The sequence below is a fragment of the Bos grunniens genome, chromosome 21 (genome assembly GCF_055505025.1).
Source record: "Bos grunniens cultivar Pamir isolate PY7600 chromosome 21, Bosgru_T2T1.0, whole genome shotgun sequence".
In the NCBI taxonomy this organism is placed as follows: domain Eukaryota; kingdom Metazoa; phylum Chordata; class Mammalia; order Artiodactyla; family Bovidae; genus Bos; species Bos grunniens.
In genome coordinates this window covers 41,981,442-42,001,623 of record NC_141185.1, presented here as the reverse complement: position 1 = coordinate 42,001,623, position 20,182 = coordinate 41,981,442, and the positions used below count along the sequence as shown (strand labels likewise).

The following is a 20,182-nucleotide window of genomic DNA, read 5'->3' as shown; positions in this document are numbered from 1 at the left end:
AGATACTGATGAAAGAAGTCAAAGACAAACGGGTACACCACCCAAAGCAATCTACAGAGTCAGTGCTCTTCCTATCAAATTACGAATGGCACTTTTCACAGAACGAGAACAGAAAATTTTACAATTTGTATGGAAACACAAAAGACCCCAAATAGCCAAAGCAATCTTGAGAAGGAAAATGAGAGCTGAAGGAATCAGGCTCCCCGACTTGATAATGTACGACAAAGCTATAGTAACCAAGACAGTATGGTACTGGCACAAAAGCAATTATGGATGCAGACTGTACCTTAATTTACTTTATCTCCCCCAAAATATAGCAACATCAGAAAATGTCCATGTTATGTTTTTGGTTGGCCCTCAGGAATATGAATAAACTTACCACTGTGCCCATAAGTCTACATGGGTTAAGATGGCCTGTCCTCTGCCAGGCTACAGGGAATTCCCCCCCCCCCCCACTCCCACCCAAACAAGGCCCAACAGGGCAGCAGGTGGTGACGGTGGTCTGCAGGATTTTATATTAGGTTGTGAAGTTGCAGGACACTAGAAACAGTGGGCAAACAGACAAACAAGCACCTTATTTTAAAAAGTTTTATTCTGCAGATTTAGAAATTTGAGTTTTTAATAACTGTAAAAGAAATCCAGTCACACCTAATGATTAACAGAATGTAGTGTATTATCTAAACAGAAATTGTGCTGATGTGCCATAATAAATTGTCTATTAGTAAAAAAATACACTTTAGGGCACAGCATCGTATCACAAATTACAGTAGGGATACTTTGCAAGAATTTATTCAAACTAGAGAATTCTGAGTAACTGTGTCTTCTGAATGCAGCACTTAAAAATGTAACAACTCTGTGCATTCTTTTTTCTTAAAAAAAATGACCTTGTGTGTGTCATAGAAATGCTGCTTTATTGCTGCAGAAGTCAAAGTTCAAGGCTCAAGAGGTACAGGAGAGAATACAAAGGTAGCCTTAAGAAACTTGGTTTTGTTTATGTATAAAAAAGGTAAAGTTTATAAAAGTTAATTTACAAACCAAGAACAAAGTGGTATGCACGCTTTATGTACAAGCATCCTTAAAACATCAAAATTTATCAAATGCATTGCCAAAAGAAAAACAACCACTGCCTCTTGCCGGAAAAAAAAACACCACCCAAAATCACACCATTATTTTCTTCTGGGTGATCACACATTTCTGAAACCACCAAATCCACAATTTACTCCATCTTTTTCATGATACAGTATCTAGATGCGCACAAAGCCATAAAACTTAGTGATACACAGACAGAATGATCTAACAAAAACATGAGGGTAAGGCATTCCTGCTGGTCAGTATGTCTGTGGTGATATGGTTAATTTATAGATCCAGAAGAGGCCACGGAACCAGTCTCATGCTTTGGTGTCCTTCCCTAAGAAAAGTGAGTTTTCGTATACAGTAAGTCATTGTCTTCACTTGACCCGCACCTCCCCCCCAACACACCACAAAGTCCCCTTGCTGTACATTTCTGTTAAATCCACTACACTGGTTATATATTCGAGGTGCATTTTAAAAATGTGTGCATATTATTTCATGCATAATAAAATAAATGTGTGTGCAGGCCAGGGCCATAAGAAAGTCTGAAACAGTGTACTTTGGAAAGACTAGAACTCAAATGCACCCCGTTCACTGGCTGGTATTTTAACGGAAATCAATTTTAAGTAAGTGACCATATAAAAGTACAAAAGTCATTACAAAGCATCTCTAAGCCTCCAGCCCACACCAGCCCCAAATGGGCAGTGGGCAGCATGTTCCCAGGGGTTGCACACTCAGCCTCCCCCACCCAAACACAGCGCGTAAAACTAACACACTGCAGGATCAACTCCAGGAAAAGGTACTACTTGATAGAGTGGTTCCATTTTAGATTTAGTAAGTTTAACCCAGTTTCACATTATTTAATCAAGTTCATATATTTTAAGGATTAAAAGTGGTCGATCAGGACAGAAACACAGTTTGCTCCAACAAGATAATTTGGATCTCCAGGAAGACACTTGTTTTGCCAGGTTTTAGGATCACCTACAAGAGAAAAAAAGTCCACATCATTTCTGGTTCTTAAACTGCTTGCAATCATGGGGCAAATAAAACACTTAGACACAATTTTCCTCTATTCCTTTAGCATACTGCACTTGCACCAAAGCTCTTAGTGCTTTTTATTTCATCACAGACCCACTGGAATTGAATGACCCAAAAGCTGTTGCAGATTTCTTTTGTTTTTAAGTCCATGCCTTTTAAAAAATAAATACAAGTCAGGGTGATTATATGCCTGGGACAGTTCCAGTTTGCCCAAGTCCAAACACTCATTAAAAATACTCTTTTACTTTCAAAAGTCTGGATTAATTGTATGATCAGTATTACATTTCTCACACTTGGCACACCAAATGAAACCCTCAACATTCTACAGAATTTGGTTCTTAAAGACTCTCTTCCCTGGGAATTCTGGGGTGGTCCAAGTGGTTGAGACTCTGCTCCTACTGCAGGAAGTATGGATTCCATCCCTGGTCAGAGAACTAGATCCCACAGGGACCCCCCTCCACACACCCCACCAAAAGACCCTCTTTCCCTCTACCCAAAATTTAAAAAGTGAGATTGGGCCAGAGTTTCTCAGCCTGCTCTGGCTGTACAGAAAAACCATCATGAAGCTTCCAAGTCAGTGAGCTGTGTGAGCCTGAAGCCAGGCCTGGGCCCTTAACCCGCTGACTTGACATTCACAGTTGCAGCTAAGCAGCCCTGGCAGTGGACTCGGCATGAAGACGACTTGGGATGGCCTGTTGTCTCCTGTGTCCATGGTAGTGTTGGTGTTAATCACTCAAGTTGTGTCCAACTCTTTGTGACCCCATGGACTGTAGCCCACTGTCTATGGGATTCTCCAGGCAAAAATACTGGAGTGGGTTGCCATCCCCTTCTCCAGGGGATCTCCTGATGTAGGGATCAAACCTGTGTCTCTTACACATTGCAGGCAGATTCTTTAGTCTAAACCACCAGGGAAGCCTACAGTAAGTCACTGTCAAAAAGTTGCAGTTGTACCCCCAGAGAATGGTGTCTAGAGGCGATTTTGGGGTCCCAGCTGGCATCTAGAAGCCGGGAGACTCTCAAACACCCGATAGAACCTTCAGACAGTAGGCTGTCCATTACCTCAGCAATGTCATGGATCCCATGAGTTCAGAGGGGTTCAATTCAAAGATACATGTAGGTTTATGTAATACTGCAGACAACAAATTGTTCAGACACTGAGATAAGGTTTTCCTCAGAGTTGTCGTAACTATCTTTAGGTTCAAAAATTCTTTTCAATACGCTCGTTTTTCTTGGATTAAGTCAGTAACTACTGAAATCTACCCTTGAGCTTTTAAAAAAGAAATTTATAGCAGCAAAAGCATTCGAAAGTCATACAGAATTACAAAGAAGCACATTTCTCTTCCAGGTGTTAAGTACTCAAATTTAACACAGGAAAAAGTTTCAATCTAAAAATACGATGTGTTTTATGGCACAAGGCAAACTATTTGAAGCATACTGATTTTCACTTACAGTTAGGGCTCTCAACCTGTTTTGGATTCAAGGACGGTCACAGCCCATACTACGACCTGACTTGCAGGATATACATTTTAAGTGTAATTTTATTATTAATGTCAATTCACTACTTCAAACTAGGCTAATGCAATGTTCTCAGTGGAGGCCCTGAAGAAACAGTTTTAATATTTACTATGTAAAAATTAACTTTCCCTAGAAAATGGGGAACTTGTGAATATATGTAGTATTTTATGTTAGGTAGTATTAAAATATGCTCTTTACACCATAAAACTTTTACTCATACTGTTCCAAAATAAAAGTGCATAATTGGATCATCTGATTTATCAAAAATTCAGAAGGACTTTTAAATTCTAAAGTGATCTATACCAAAAATATAGAAAGTTCTAACTCATGTAGTCACCCAAGGAAGTGAGAAATGTGAAAATGCAATGGAAGCCTTGAAATTCATGATATGGACAGCAAAAAGCCATTTTAAAATAGTGTATTACAGAAGTATTTAGGGTTTTACATGGAAAAACCATGGCCAAGTATGATCACAGTAGGTCTTTTATCTTTCAGGTTTCTCTAGTGTATGTGTATACACACACACTCTCTACAAAGTAATATATACACTTTGTACATTGAGAAATTAAAGAATAGTAACCAGAAACAAGTTATTACATAAATCAAGTCCTTTTGTAAGAAGATGAAAATCCCTATGTATGCAGGACAGTATCAATTCTCCTACCACATCTTAGAAATTTTGACAGATAATTTTGTTGACCACCATGAAACTGTCCACTTTTGGCCAAATCATCCATGTTAAAAGGCAGAGGCTTCCCCACCTTGCCCTTCTCATTTACGACAGATGTGTCACAAGGGAACTCCACAACACCGGTGATGCCTACAAGGCCAGAGGAATGGAGGGCAATTGGCTCACGATCAGCGTGGGTAGCGCCATCAGCCCAGGCTCAATCAATGACAGCACCCAAAGCCCCAAAGGACAGAGAGAAGACAGCGTACCCGACGAGGAGTCGGATGATTTTAGAGCAAAAGACCAACCGTCAGGAGTCATGGACGCACAGTGTGGTAGGCGCAGCTCCACGGGCTTCAGGAACTTGAGGCCATGGGGCCCACACATCACTAGGGGACTCAGCAGGGTCTCACCTGGGGGAGGGGAGAGCAGGGAAAAGAGGTTAGACAGCTGCCTCCTTCTGGACACAGTTCTTCTCACGCTTCTAACCACAGGCCTTAGGGCCAAAAGGGGGTCAGTTCTCTGAGTGGCGCTGACCAAGAGAAACCACAGACTCCAGACATAATTTAACATTTCCCAGTAGCCATGTTACAAAGTAAAAAGAAACAGGTGATGTCAATTTTAGTATTTTATAAAACCTAATATACCCAAAACATTATTTCAAAAAGTGAGCAATTTACTACATCTCCGGAATGTCTAGCCCATCTCAGTTTTAAAGCAGCCACGTGTCAAGTGCTGAAGAGCAGCACACTGCTGGTGGCCACAGGGTCCTGATGGTATGAGACACACGTAAATGTTTTACACAGGTCACTTGTACCTTATGTTTTTAATGTTGTATTTGCTACAGAGTTAAGTGAGTGAACACGACCTATTTAAGGAAACAAGCAAACATTGCTAAAATATTCTAAAATCTAAAAGAAGTTGTAACATGGTTCATTATTGTGTCATCCTGACTGACCCAGGAAGACTGTGACATAAAGAGCATTCCCAGGTTCCTGAACAGCTCAGAGGCACGAGCTGCGGCAGCCAGTGGGGATGCATCCTCCCTGTGCGGGGTCTGGGGGTGATGAGGGCTGATCCAACAGCCTTACCCGCACCAGCAGGCGGCTGCTCCAAGTGAGGCCTTTGGAGTGGGTGTTACCTATTACCTAATCCATCTCTAGAGCTGCCAAGGGTGAGGACTCACAGATGAATCTGGGGGAGGGCAGCCAGGACTGGCTGGCAGGCCCCTCCCCAGCAGAAAGAACCTGAGGGCAGCCCAAGTATCCTGTCTCGTGGCCTGATATGCCTCCAAGAGCATGCAGGCTGCTTGAGGTGCGCACCCACCCTTCTCTTTGTCCAAAGGCGGCAGGATGCTGTTGTCGCGGCAGACCTTGAAGTAGATCTCCTGTTCCACCCCCTCGGGAATGGCTCCCTGGGGGATGATGATGCTGACACCGGTCTCAATGGAGCTCAGCACCCCACCATTGCTGTTAAACACGCCGCGGGCAGTAGCCACCACTGTGTGACCGTCTTCGTCTTCATCTTCCTCCACGGCTGAGGGACTGAGTTCAGAAACAGCCAATGAAGAACACTGCTAGTGACACACAGAAGCTCCCACGGCTGTTAATCGAGTGTATTTCTCCACATCATTAAGGTATTTTAGTAAGTAAAGTTTCAGTGACAGATCCTACTCACTGGAATAACTAAGCATGTACTTCTGGGACAAGTTTTGCAACCAGAACACGCAAAGCCTGATACACTGCTCACCCAACATCTTATATCCATGAAACATGTTTTAAAATTGATGGCACATCATGATTTGATAGCTTATTTTTTCCTTCTTAGTGATAAGTAAGGCAACAGTGGCATCTTAGACATGATAGCATATACACTCACTATGCCTCCTCTCTCTCCACTGAGGATTTCCGGTGTGCACATATTTCCCTTCCCACCCAGAGCACAGACATCCAGCTCCATGAAGTCATGAAGACCCTGGTGCAGGCAGACACATGTGGAGAGGGGCCAGCCTGTTTGCATGGTCACACAAGGTGGAGAGGATGCGGTACCAATTCTCCTTCAAAAGTGCGGGCTTTTGGGATCTCCCAGAGTTAAGTTCTGAGCCAGGACTAAAGGTGAGCAGCAAGATAGCTTCTGGACAAAATGAAGCTAAGCGTGAGGGCCTGCAGCCTCACTCCTGAGCGGCCAGAGGCAGGGGTGGGCCTGCTCCTTCGGGACCCTGACTGTCCCTCTGCTCCAGGGGCAGCCTGCAGGTGGACCTGACTGTCCCTCTGTATCAGCGGCTGAGGGAGGCTGTCATGGTGCAGACAAAGGAGGGGTCCAGGGAGCCGGCCCCAGGCAGGCTGGCTTCTTCTCATCTGCTCACCATCTGACCACACCTGTTAAGAAAGCGTTTCTTTTTACCCTCGCTGAAAACGAACAGTTGGTGAGGAAATAAACTCTTTTGAGACACTCTCCAGATGTGCCTCCCCAGCTGGAGGTCAGAGGTCAGACCGGGGCTGTGTCATGCTGAATGAGCTGCAGTGTCCCTCAACCTGGTTCTTACACAGCAGGGACAGTGAGTGAGGACAGCTGAGCCACATGAGCAGTAGCTTCAGGACGGCACTAGCATCATCTCTGCAGAATCCCTGCTATGGCAGTGGTTCCAGCGTTTGGCATGGCACCACTCACCTTCAAGTCTGAGCTGAGATCATCAGGCAAGTACCCCAACTACACCTGACTCACATGAGGCCGATCACCAGGCTGGGCAAAGACAAGACTCTTACCTCACGGGCACTGCTCTCGGCCCCATGCTAACACTGTTTACTTGGTATTTCAGCTTGTTGTCAGTGTGGACAGAGAGCGTCTCCACGCCACTGTCAAACTCAGGAGGCTGTGCAGACTTCAGGAGGGTTTTCGGAGAAGCGGGGGCTTTGGAGGACAGGTCAGGTTTGTGTGCGGTTTCATTCGGCAAGAGATTGTGGTTGAATTTAGGGCTTTCAAACTTGCGTTCAAATGGCCGTGCAGAGCTTGTGTATGGTTTTGGTGTGAATCGATTGTATGCTGGCGTGACGGTTTTCTGCGTCTGCTCGACCCCATTAGCTGGGGCTTTCTCTGGGAAACTCTTTTGTGGGTAGAAGCCAGACTGGACAGCATCCTCTCGAGGGGCTGGTCTGTAAGCTGCTGGCTTATTCTGAGATGGAGGTGGGTCCGGTTTGGACACTAACGAGTTCTGAAAATCCAACGACATGGCATTACCTGAAAAAAACAGTAGAGAAGTATTTCAAAAACTTCTGAAAATAATTAAATCTGTGAATACTGAATTACTATGCTGTACATCTGAAACTAAAGTCAATCAACTATACTTCATAAGAAAAAGTAAAAAGGATATTCAGTGGCATGAATAAAAACAGAATTAGAAATCCATCTCTTACTGACTATAATGGTTGGTGAGATGGAAAAGATGTTACAAGAGGCCAAGCATAAATCCACCTGGATGAACAATCAAAGTATCGACAAGTAATGTTCTGCAGAGACTATGGTATCCGTGATTCTAAACTTGGTCTCTAGGAATAAACCTTGAAACAGTTTTTCATCCAACAGAAAATAGAAACCAAAATGCCTTTCCTTCCTGAAACAAGCTTCAACACCACCACCTGCTTGTCTCTCCCACTGGCCTCAGAGGCAGTGCCAGGGCTTATTGCCAGTCTGAGGACCACATGACCCTGGTGGCCATGTGTGATCCTGAGGGAGTAGGTGAAAGCATGGTGTGATACATGGGACAGCGCTGATGCACCTGGAGTCGGGGCCGTGCCTCCAGAGACTGGCATCGGAGGAACCCGACTCCAGTGTCCGTAACAAAACTGAAGCAGAATGACAAATGTGTCTATGTTAAATCAGTACTACAAAACTTACCATAATTAAAGTCAAAAAAGAAAAGTCAGATTGGGAGAAGCTACTTATAACATGCATAATTGATAAAAATTAGGAGGAAAAAACCTGTATGTCCGTAAGAAAGAATCAACCAATAGGAACAGGCAAAAAACTGAACAGGCAAAAATACAAGTGAAAACGAGACTAAACCAGTAAATCATAGCAACATCACTATTAATTAGGAAAATTAAAAACCAAAACCAAAAAATTACAATTTCACATCTATTGAATTTGTAAAACATTGAAAGTGTGGTGATGCCAAGTCCTGGCAAAGATGTGGACTAACAAGAGTTTGCATGTACAGATCTTCTTTGATTTCCCTGGGAGTGTTACAGCAGCATGGTGAGTATCTCATGTGCTTTACTGAATGCTGTCCTGAGAGTAAAAAACAAACTGGCTGTTTGGGTGCAGGACAGCTGTAATGGTGTCAGCTGTTCACCCCTGTGGTGGGGCAGCTGACTGGGGCTCTGCTCACTGCCACTGCTCAGCATCACGAGGGACTGTACTACTCACTAACCTGGGAAAAGATCAAAATGTAAAGTACAGTTTCTACTGAGCGTGTTTTGCTTTTGCACTGAAGTGAAAGCATCATTAAGTCAGGAACCTTGTCTGCGCCTGGTGGCAGTGTAAAGTAACACCAGCTACATTCTATGTTAGTATCAGTGTCTGACTCTTCCAGACATGAGACAAAGAGGAAACCTGTCCCAGCTCTCAGGAGACCAGCACAACTTTGATACCAAAACCAGACAAGGACAAGAAAATTTCTTGTGAGCATAGTAATACAACTTATCACAGAACAGAATAAAGGAAATACATCATAGGATTCTCTACAGTGCATTTGGCCTTCTGTATGCTCGGATGTGCAGCCCGAGCGGAGGGTGGGCACTGTACGGCACCAGTCCCACCAGGGACTTCTGCTCCATGGATTTCATTCAGTGTGCACACGGAGTGGGGGCGTCCTGCGGATACCGAGGACAACTGCACGTAAAGTCAGTTGATAGAATGTTTTCAGCAAACTAGAAGGACGGGCATGCAGAGAAGTCACATACTGCCTATCTGCTCTCTCAAACTGGGAGCTGGAGCAAAAGAGGTGTGCCACTATCGCTTCTATTCACACTGCACTGCACATCGCAGCCATTGCAGAGAGGCAAAAAAACAAAAAGGCTAAGGTTTGGAGAGTAAAAAGTTAAACTTTGTCTGCAGACGTGACAGCGTGTAAAGAAAATCCTAGCATACAGTGACATCAAATCACAGCCCTGGGAGTGGACTCCTGTGACCACAGAGCAGCACCATCTGCAGCAGTGGGACGTGAGCTGTGTGTGCCCTGTGAAGGCTCCAGAGGCGGTGGGGGTGGGGCTACAGGCCCTCCCAGGGTGTCTGGGCTGCGGGCTGGAAAGATGGCGTGAGGCTCAGAAGAGGTGTACTTCTGAGATGCAGGAGAAAGCTGAAGGAAGCAGGAGGGCAGGTGGGGGGAGCTGGGAGAGGGGGGGGCGGTGCCTTGGGTGAGGGTCGGCATGGGTGAGGGAGACAGTTTACTGATCACAGATGTGGAGGCCAAAACACAGGCAGCCACGCAGGGACACCCCCAAGATGGCCCTGCTGAGAGACCTTGTGTGAGGAGGGATGTCACCGTGATTTTTACAAACCACCCTTCATTTACTTTTGGACATAATGGTAAACTCCACATATAGAAATTGAGCTGTGTTAGGCAGAATAAACTCTATCTAACTAAAAGGCAACAGTCATGAAAAAGATGTACTTTTAACAAAATCCTTATTTTTCACTGTCCAAAGCCCATAGGTTTCAAGTGTGTCTTTCTTACATAAACCCACTTTTACTTAGAAAGCACGAGGCTAACTTTAGCCTTGTAAGTCTGACTACAACAGTCGTCTGCCCACTCCTGAGCCGTCTACCTTCACCATGCGCCCCCTTGGTGTGTGCGTGGAGGCCAAGAGCCGTGTTGGGGCTGGGTTGAGCACCCTGGCTATACTGAACAGGCAGCGGCGGAGGGGGGGGCGTCGCCTGCAGCGGGTCATAGCGCTTCTCCCCAAATGACCTGTCCACAGCTTCGGCCTCAGCAGCCTTCCCCCTGTGAAAAAAGGAGGACAAGTCAACACCTGAAGATGGATGCACGTTACCAAAGAAGCTCCCGTTCTTCTAGGCGTCCCCAAGTTGTTTGCTTTCAATTGAGAATTTCACAATTTACTCCCCACGAGTATGTGTACTCTACCAAAATACACAAACTAAGTTAAGCCATCATCAGCACCAGAGATGTGAAGACAATACAGATACAGTAAGAATATTAATAAGACATCCAGAAGATGGCAACCAAAAGGCAGATGAAATTTCGGGTATACTAGTAATATTGAAGATGGTTGTTCACAAAAAATTGCAATGGTTGGTTAAGTATTTTGGAGAAACATTTATTGGCTCAAATCCTCCTTAGATTCCCATCTGCTTTTGCATCTAAGGCACCAGCTGGGCACTAGAGGATGAGGCAGGGGCTAGCAGGCGTTTTTGCTAAGGGCTGGGGAGGAAATGTTTCAGCTTCTTGGGCCACACACTTTCTGTCACAGCTCTTCAAACTCTGCCCAAAAGCAGCGTTTAAGGGATAGGACTCTGCTGTGTCCAGTAACATGGACACTGTGGTCTTTAAATCTGCCCTTGATTTACCAGATCCAGTCTCTGTTTAGCAATTCCTAGAGGGGCAAACATTACTTGATTTTAAGACTCATTTAAATCAAACTGTGCCGTGTATGCTTTTTTTTTTTTCCCAGATTGCCAACTGTTCATATGGGAACACGTAAAATTCACAAAGAAGACATCTTTACAACAGGACCCAGAATTGCAGTGCCGCCACCTGAGCTCTGCAGAGCCCCGCTGCACCTGCTTTACGAGCACACACGGTAGCACAGAACTTGGAATGGTCAGATTCTGGTCACAGTCCAGTCGCATAGTCAGCTCAAAAAACTACACCCTTAGGATGACAGGAAGTCTGCCACATGTGCACTGCAAGGGGCCCATACGGCATAGCTCACACTAATGTCTTACATGGATGCTCCTGGACCAGCAGTCAGAGCTAGTCCAAGAGCCAAGAAATTCAGGTGATGGCAAAGCCAGCCCAAGAGCAAAGTCAAAGAAAACAGTCAATTTAAGTTTGCCACAAACAGAGCTCTATTTCTGCCTCATGTTATGTTAATGTCTCAACTTGGCTACACTGAACCAGTCCTGGTAGTTAATAGTCCTAGTTACGGAATCAAACACTGCTACTGCAGGTGTCCCAAAAGAGACGATCCAGATGGAAGCTTTTCAAGAGGACGTAACAGCCTCTCTGAGCTCAGACACAGCTCCAAATTGCCCTTTCCTGCTGACTTAGGACTTGCTCACCAACACTGTGTAAATGACTTCCTTGTAACACATCTCCATCTGTCTTCATTATTGTGAGTCTGTTCTGCTCAGGTATGGGCCCACCTGTGCCTGCGTGGGATCACACTCCATTCTCAGAACCAAGTTCACCACCAGTCAGGGCTCCACCAGAGGCAGAACCAGAACACACACAATATAGGAACCCACACAGGCACAGGTGAGCTTGTAGTTTGTAACCCAGCAAAATCCACAAAAAAGAAAAGCAACCAGAGGCGCAGTAGACAAGCAAACAGAAGGGTGCAGCTCAGAACAGGAAGATGGGCAGGACCTTGGAGCTCAGTCCCCGTGTTGCCCCCTTCACAGCACCCCACGTTCACAAGTGGACCAGAAGTCACCAAGTCCCCTCAAGCTGAAACAACGATAGCAGGCAAGTTTGTTCTTGCCTTGGGAAAATACCAAACAACTCTTCACTCCCTAGAATAGCCTGCTTTTATATTTAAAGAACAAAAAACCAAGAAGAATGACGAGAAGCAGCACTGAGCGTGCCACGTGGGAAGGAGGGACTTCAAGGTCAGTCTCTTAAATGCTCACCCTCTTACCTTTGTCAAAGCACTTGGACCCTTAGAACCCTTTGACATTTAACATCTTTTCTAATATAAGAACCTCACACAGATGATGCCAGGGTCTAAGAACAAAGCTACCCCAGGCTGGATAGCATACATGCTGAACTGCTTACCACCCACAGAAATCAAGTAGGTATGACACAGCTAACATTTCCCTTCAGAACACACTGAACTTTGTGTAACTGACTGCACTTGATTGATGCAAGTGATCCTTTGTTTCATCTTAACTTTGAAAATTTACGTCTGAAATGAAGTGACTCACTTGGAAGAGTAAGTGGCAAACTGTGGCTGAGATTGGGGGTGAGCCGGCCTGGTGGGCTCGGAGAGGTGGCTAGTGGGGATGTGGGTGGGGGGCTTGGCCTCAAAGCTTCTCCGATCGAAGTAGGAGAGCTGCTTCCGGTAGTACTCCTCATCCTCCTCGGGGTCATAGTGATTTGCCCGAACAATGTCTTCAGGTGGCTTCATGTGAGGCCTCTGTGGTTCAGGGATCCTGACAATGAATGATAAATGGAACAACTTTTGAGATGTTAACTTGACAGAGAGAACAGAATAGGTACCTCTGACCTTCCACTGGCACCCTGACTACTCGTGACCTAGCTGAGCGGGGCAGCCATCAAGGCCGAAACTTGGGCCCTACGTGCACACACGTCACACTCAAGAGAGCAGCCTTCTCCTAACATAACCCGTCTACTGAGCTTGACAACCAGCTGGTTAGAAGCAGAGACAGAAGGGAAGACAGGCAGTGGGGAGCTCCAGCATGTGCCCCACTGTCAGAACAACAACTGAGAATTCAAGACCTTGATGCCAGGATCAACAGATCCTCAGGTAAGGAAGGAGCTAGACAATGATGAGGGAAGCACGCGGCAAAGGAAGTCAACTATGAGCAAAGTGAAGTATTGTTACTTAGGCCCTGATGGGTAATTCAGAAACTCAGCATCAAAAACAGATAAACTAGGTTTCACACTAAGAGGGAGGGCTAAGCTTTCAGTTATTACACATTTACTCCATGCAGAAGAGCTTGTCTGCTAATGATCCCAGCTAAAGGAAATACCGTAGTAATTTACATTTGCATGACCGCACTAGGCATCAGGAAAATCATAAGAAATTAGACAGTAGTTCTTTATTATAATAAATATATAAGCAAATGAAACAGGCCAGAGAACTGCTCAGATGCAGCCCATCACTCAGCAACAGCAGGGGCAGCCACAGTGAGGAGCGTGCACAGCAGGTCCCCGAAGCCTCGTTCCGCCCAGTCATCCTGGTGCTGACCACGCTCCTGACCACGGCAGGCACATGTCACAGGCTACATGCTGACTAACAGATTATGTTTGGGCTTCCCGGGGTGCAGTGGTTTGGACTCAAGAGTTCCACTGCAGGGGGCATGGACTCTGTCCCTCCTCAGGGAACTAACAGCCTGTGAGCCAACAGCACTATTAAACTAAAAACATCCTTCAGAAGTTAGGGCTCTAAAATTGTATATTAGCATATGTTAGAAATTTGCTAGAAAATTGTTTTCAGATTTGTTTATGGAAAGGATAACAAAGATGTGCTGCAGAAGATAAAATGAAGTTATTTGTCTTTCTAGGACCACCGTTTCAGTGGAGACATGGCAGATTTCAAGTGAAGACCTGCAAACCCCCTGCCTGCCCGCCCCTCCCCAGCTGGGGCTTGTTCCCCATCCACGAGGCTGCAGAGCACCCACCTATGTGCTGCTCTGTCGTGTTCACCGAGCTGACTCGGAGCAGGGGCTTTGGGACCTGGGACAGGAGCACCTGCCGGTTTTGACGTGACTTCTGGGGGCTGCAGAGAAAGAAGATACATATCCTTAGGCAGAGATCAAGAGAAAACAGGTGTTGCTTAGGCATGTTGCATGCTCATCTCTGCATGTGTTCTGCACACAAGGCAGGGAAACAGTGATCACCTCTTTACCTTGAAACTAGTGGAATGGCTCTCATCCTTCCTGTTCTCCATGGAAGCAGACCTCTTATTCTCAAACATCTTCACTCTGGTGAGCACGGATTGTGGCTTCATGGCTGGGTCTTCCTCCTCCTCGGCCGGAGCTGGGGGTGGAGGCAGGGGTTTGGTGCCTGTGGGCGGGACTTCGGGCTTGTGCTGGGACGAGGGGCCAAGTGGTGGAGCGAGCGTGGTGCTGTGAAGAGGCTCGTAGTGGCCTGGGCCTGCCCTGGAGGGGAAGCCCTGGGCTGGCGCTGGCTCGTAACTCCGAGGGTACTGGTCCAAGTACGGCTTGGGCTCAGGGGGCACCTTGGGGCCAGCAGTGGAGTAGGGCTGCACGTCAGGCCGGTACCTTCCATGCACGTCGTACCCAGGGGCAGGGGCGGGAGGCTCTTCGTGCCGCAAGGTGGAGGTCCTGGGCAGTGGGTCGTAGTGCGCTCGGCCTTCATAGGACAGGGGCACTGGCTCCTCAAAACGGGGGAAATACCCTCGTTCTGTTGGCTCCGCGGGAGGCTGACCATCAAGAGGCCGGGGCTGGTAAGGCTGCTTGTCGTCGTAGTAGGGCCACTGCTCCTCATAGGTGAGGAGGCGGTCGTCATAGCGCAGACGATGGTCATAGTTCCGAGCAAACTGCTCCGGGTAGCTAGAGGCATCGTATCTGTATGCAGGCTGCTCCAACTCCCTGCCAGCCTGTCGCTCTGTGTACGGAGGCTGTGGCTCGTAGCTCAGGCCTTGCTCCTTGTCTGGCCTCTGCCCAGGGTGAACCGCAGCCGGCTGCTTCAAGACGTGGTTCTGTCTCATCATCTCCTCAGGGTAGGGGTCCTTCCTGTACACCTGTATAAACAGCCATGCGTAAGGACACAGGCTGGCTTCAAATCCTAGTCTAGTAAGAGACAGAAACGACATGTTCTACCCTTTATTACCAGGACAGAAAGATTAGTGGAGAAAGCAAGTTTAAGTGAAAGCTCAAAATTTATAATGCAAGTAGGGACTTTTATGTTTCAGCACGTAACGACACTAAATGAAGTTTAGTAGAAAATTAATGCATTCAGCTGTTGATTCCACTTGATTTGGACACTGAAAATGAAAATCATAAAGAAAATTTATGGACATGATAGTTTAGAAAACATAAAGCAGTTTACAATGGATCTGAACGATATATTAAGAAATTTTGGAAGATTCTAAAGCCAAACATTAAAAACCTATAGAAGTATTAGGTACCAATCCCAATTAAAAGGCCTATTTAAAGAATCAGGCACCACTGGAAGCCATGCAGACTGCAGAACCAGATGACTTGTAGTGATTTGAGAACATGGTGTTGAGCCCACAGTAAAAGCAGAGGACACTTGAGGGAAAGCAGACGTGCTCATGTGGCAGGCTGACGGGGAGCGGCGGGTGAGGGCAGCCCCCGCAGCACAGGTACCTTTGCTGGGCCCACATGCGACGACAGGGACGGCTCTGGACCTTTGAGCTGCACGTGAGCGGCCTCAGTGCCTGGAGCTCGTAAAGAGTCGGCGTGTGGTGAGTCAGAGGAGGGGGGAGCTGGGCTCGGCTCCTCCAGTCTGACATTAGTTAAGTCTACGTGAGGATTAACAGCAGAGGCTGATGGTGCCGGGTTTGTTTCAGGCGAAAGGTAAGGGCCTGGAGATGAGGCTTCTGCTTTCTGTGAAGTGTTTAAAATATTTTAAATATAATGCTTCTGTTCACTGCTAACTCCCCACTTCCATTTATAGTGGTTGATAGACATACATTTTAAGTGTGCTGAGTAAAAAAACTGTGACCTCATGTCCTGAATTTTTAAATTTCAGTATACTGCTGTGTGAGATTCTAAATACACAAAGTTTAGAATTAAGTCCTTGGTATTCTTAAGTTGAAATTAGACATTAAATTTTAACCTGTGAGAAAGGACACCACATTCTTTAAGTCAGTCACCACATCTAGACTTTGATCAAGTACCTCCACCTGCAGAACATTGATGCTGCTGCTTACCTGTTGAGAGGCTGTTTTAAATCCAGGGGAGTCTATTCTATGGCCTGGCTGTGGCTGCGCTTGTGGTGAGTAGGGAGGATATGCCTGGTGGTCAGGATGCATTCCAGAGGAGTCCTCTCTGACAGGCTCAGAGGACCGGGTAATGGCAGACTCCGGGGGAGTCCCCACCTCATCATTTAGGGTCTCATCTAGTTCTTGATCAGTGTAGGCCCCGCCTTCTGTATCTGTGTCTTCATAGTCAGAAGTGTGTCTACTGTCCGTGCTATACATTGAGTATTCACTACCTGGGGCTGACAGGTAGGACAGACGATCATCATGCAAATCAAGGTCATCACTTGTAGCACCATCCGCCTGGGTCAAATAAAAGTAAATTAAAAATTTTATTCAGTAGTTTTGTAAGAGGTGGCCTTTATTTCACAAGGGGACTGAAAAGGATACTTGTCCTCGGAGAAATCACAGCTAAGTCTAGAGGCTTCTGCTGAGGAAAGGTCATGAAGACTTCACAAGCACACATGCGGACACACAAAGCACCCTCGGATATCTGAAGGGCTTGGATGAGTGAGGTCGGCCAGCCGGCCATGACAACACTGGACCCTGATGCCCAGCCCCAGAAGACAGCAAAGGAGCCCTGGCCCTCCTCTGGCTCGTGGACCCTAGTCACTCGCTAGCCTGTCAGCCCAGAGCAGGGTCAAGAGGGGGATATGGCCAGGCCAAGCTCACAGAAACAGACACACCGACTGACAGAACATCGCGCATGAGACTAACTAGGAGATTAACGCCACAGTTCAAGCTGAGTAAGAGACCTTATGTATATATAAAATCTATATATGAAGATTAAAAGTTGGTATTTGGCCCTACAGTTTTTATAAAACACGTGGAAAAGCATCAGCTAAGTGCTGGCTGCTCACTAGGAACTGCTGTTAAAACATAACTCTGCACAGATGCAGTCAGTGTCCAGGGGAAGTGGGGGCGGCGGGGGGGAGATGCAGGAATGATGCTCTACGCAGGATTAAGAGCTGAGTCGGCTCCAGGCTCCACCAAGTGTCTCCTGAGCCAGTGAGAGAGAACACACAAGTATCTGAGGGAACAGGAACAACAGGCTGTCGGCGCACACTGACGTGATGCTACTGCCTGGACCACACACAACAGCCACCCCCTGCCCTGGAAGACCCAGAGGTGGGGTATGGCTCGAGACCTGCAAGATGTGGAACCCAGAATTCTACCAGCACAGACTGACTGACAGACAAGGCCTGAGCCGCCTGAATGGCACTTCCCCCAGTCTTGATTCTGGCTCTGCAGGAGCCTGATCCTGAATGCCTCTTCCACATGGGAAAAACCACCTGTCCCTGATCAGCGGTTTGGAAAGCCAGGGATGATGGGTGGAGTCTCTCTCACTGCAAAAATCTGCCTGCTCTCTCCACTCTAATCTCCACTCGCAGAGCCTGCAAGACTATATAACCCAGGGGCCAGTCGGGGCAGTGCTTACGGCCCTAGGGACGAGCAACTCAGAACTCTCTGATCTGCTGCAGGGTATGAAATGCAGAAGGAGCAAGAAACAAGCACTTGGAGCCAGAGATGACATATGCCTCCTGTTAAGAAAGCCCCAGGATGACTTTTCTTGGTTCAGTAGGGAACATGTAAGACCATCAGAACTGCCGAGAGGAACTCTTCCTGGAAACCAGGTGGAAGTAATTAACTTAGGGGAGTTCAGGGTGGAAATGAAGAGAAGAATCTATTTAGTTTAATAATCTCTTAACTAAATACAATCTCTTAGTTTAAGAACCTATTTGGAAAAAATATACTATAAGTCAAACTTGATTTAAATTGTTAACACCTTTTCTGATTTAGAGCATCAACCTATTATTCTAATAGTAAATGACTTATGAGACCTATTAATATAGGTCATTTTAATTAATTTTTATTATTTTCCTCACACAGAAAAATAGTTGGGGAGTTAAGACCTTCATTTTAAAATCCAGGAAGCACACTAATATCAGAGAAATAAAACTAAGATTTGTGGAATAAAAAAACCTCTCAGATAGGTAGGCAAGTATATTTTGTGCATTTATAAACTAATAGCTTTCTTGCTAACAGTCTAGCTGACACAGGCTGCTAGCAGAATTGTGTTGTCCTGGAATGGTTAGTATGGAGTGGAAGTGATCATACTCACCCAAGGCCACAGAGTAAATAAGTTAGTTAAGTATGTTGTGGGAAGTGCTGCAGTGAGTTGCTCCACCTCTGTCTATCAAGTTCCTGGCTGACACGTCAGTGGTCAGGGGGGTCTCATGATCGCATGTGAGTGGTACTGACACGTGACTATGGGTGGAAGCAGCCAACACCACCTCCAGATGTCAGCATTAGGACATCTCTTCTCACAGAGGTGGTGTCTTCCAGATAGAAGCAGGGGTCCTGAGCATGCAGCATGCACTGCACTGGCCTCAGGGGCCACAGCCAGGCAGGGGAAGGGGGAGCATGCAGGGGAAAACAGCAGAAATGAGCCGACGAGGAAATACCGAAACAAAATAGAAGAGACATTCTCAACTTTCCCTAGCAGCGGAAACACACTGACAATGTATTCATCCGAAGGCAAAACGCATTTATAACAAAAGCTTCTTTAACTGTGTATTCTGAGAAAAGTATTAACTCCCAACAAAATCAACATCCTGTGCCATTAAGAACTGCTAGGAGCCCAGACAGGCCAACAGCAAAAGGTAGTACAGAACACCAGAATGCAAAGCCAAAAGTCTGGGCTGCGTAACCTGACTTTTCCAGTGTGTCTCAGGGATGTTAGTTAACAGGTACTGATGCAGAAATCCTTCAGGGAGGGGCTCAGGGCCACGCTTCCAGCAGCAGCAGAGCCAAGCCCCTCACTGCAGCCCCTCCGGCCCCCACCACGCAGCTGTGTGTCCATGCTGCGCCAGGGCTGGGTCTAAGGACAGTGGGCCCTGCCCATTCCCTGCCTTTTCCTCCAGACAAGTCCTGGATCTCACATGCAGAGGACAGCACTTTGGGGACCCTCACCGAGCCCACTCAGCCCCTTATTTCCAGAGGAGGAAGGAAGCAAGGTTCACACTCATTGTCGGTCAGGTGGGTAGAGTTGGAGCTCAGCCCTGCTCTTCCACATCATTCTGAGACAGAGAAAACTGCCGGATGGCAGCTCAGTGGGCAGGAAACTTCTAAATCCTTTACTACCAAAATGAATTCATAACCCCACATGCAAATTGTGAACGCCTACAAATTCCATAACCCCACATGCAAATTGTGAAGGCCTAGACACTGAAGCCCCCGATTCCTCCAATCTGTTGATCCAAGTAGAAAACGGTGTCTCAAAGGCTTCTCTTATGTGAGTTGTCAAATGGGTTAACAATAGGAAACTTCTTACCTTTCCCTCAGAAACCCATACCAACTGATTCTGTTGTTGTTGGATTGCTTCTTTCAGTGCACCATACCAGCCATCATTCATTGAATTTAAGTTAATTGTAGCTGAAAACAGACAACAAAAGCATTGTTCTCTGGTTAGAACATTGCCACCAAATAAGAATTCACTCAACACTGCTTAGAGCTCAGCCTCCACCACTGAGTTCTCTGACAGATGATATCTGAGGACACACCCCTGGAAATGTCTGTTTTGGCACCAAACCATTTCTTTCCATCAATAGCAGCCATTAACACAAGAGCAAGCAAAACAGGCAAAGGTTATATGAGTTTTAATATTTAAACAACACAACATTTTTGCCCACATATTACTGCACAGAAACTGTAAGATGAAAGAAGGGCTTTCACGTACTCACTTGTAAAAAGATGGTGATTATTTTTACGAAGTTTATGAGAGCGCTCATATAACTTCCTGGCGCTTTTCCGAGATTCTGGACATAACCTCATTCGCATTGTTTTCACACCCTGCTTTGAGTCCGGGTTAAGGAACACCACGATTGGATACCACTGGGCATAGTTCAGACGGTCTACTGCATTGGGCGTTACATCCAGTAAGGCATGTTTGTCCTGAAGACAGAAGGAGAAAGCAGACACAGGTAACTGAGAATCA

General features: G+C 46.3%; 1 protein-coding gene across 10 annotated transcripts in view; it reads right to left on the bottom strand.

The window, feature by feature from the left end:
* Window positions 1-574: 574 nt before the first annotated feature.
* TJP1 (tight junction protein 1) overlaps window positions 575-20,182 on the bottom strand; it is a 259,393-nt gene continuing 239,785 nt past the window's right edge. For 2 of the 10 annotated variants that reach the window (XM_086364090.1, XM_086364093.1), the window contains 12 exons: window positions 19,929-20,139; window positions 19,520-19,620; window positions 16,138-16,488; window positions 15,572-15,811; window positions 14,125-14,982; window positions 13,898-13,995; window positions 12,458-12,685; window positions 10,120-10,295; window positions 7,060-7,531; window positions 5,621-5,838; window positions 4,564-4,707; window positions 575-2,052 (listed from right to left, as the gene is read on the bottom strand). In XM_086364090.1, coding sequence (XP_086220216.1) covers window positions 1,958-2,052; window positions 4,564-4,707; window positions 5,621-5,838; window positions 7,060-7,531; window positions 10,120-10,295; window positions 12,458-12,685; window positions 13,898-13,995; window positions 14,125-14,982; window positions 15,572-15,811; window positions 16,138-16,488; window positions 19,520-19,620; window positions 19,929-20,139 — 3,192 coding nt within the window. In that variant the 3' untranslated portion in view covers window positions 575-1,957. The remainder of the gene's footprint in view (window positions 2,053-4,563; window positions 4,708-5,620; window positions 5,839-7,059; window positions 7,532-10,119; window positions 10,296-12,457; window positions 12,686-13,897; window positions 13,996-14,124; window positions 14,983-15,571; window positions 15,812-16,137; window positions 16,489-19,519; window positions 19,621-19,928; window positions 20,140-20,182) is intronic. The other 8 variants (XM_086364091.1, XM_086364095.1, XM_086364092.1 and 5 more) reach the window with 6 other exon arrangements.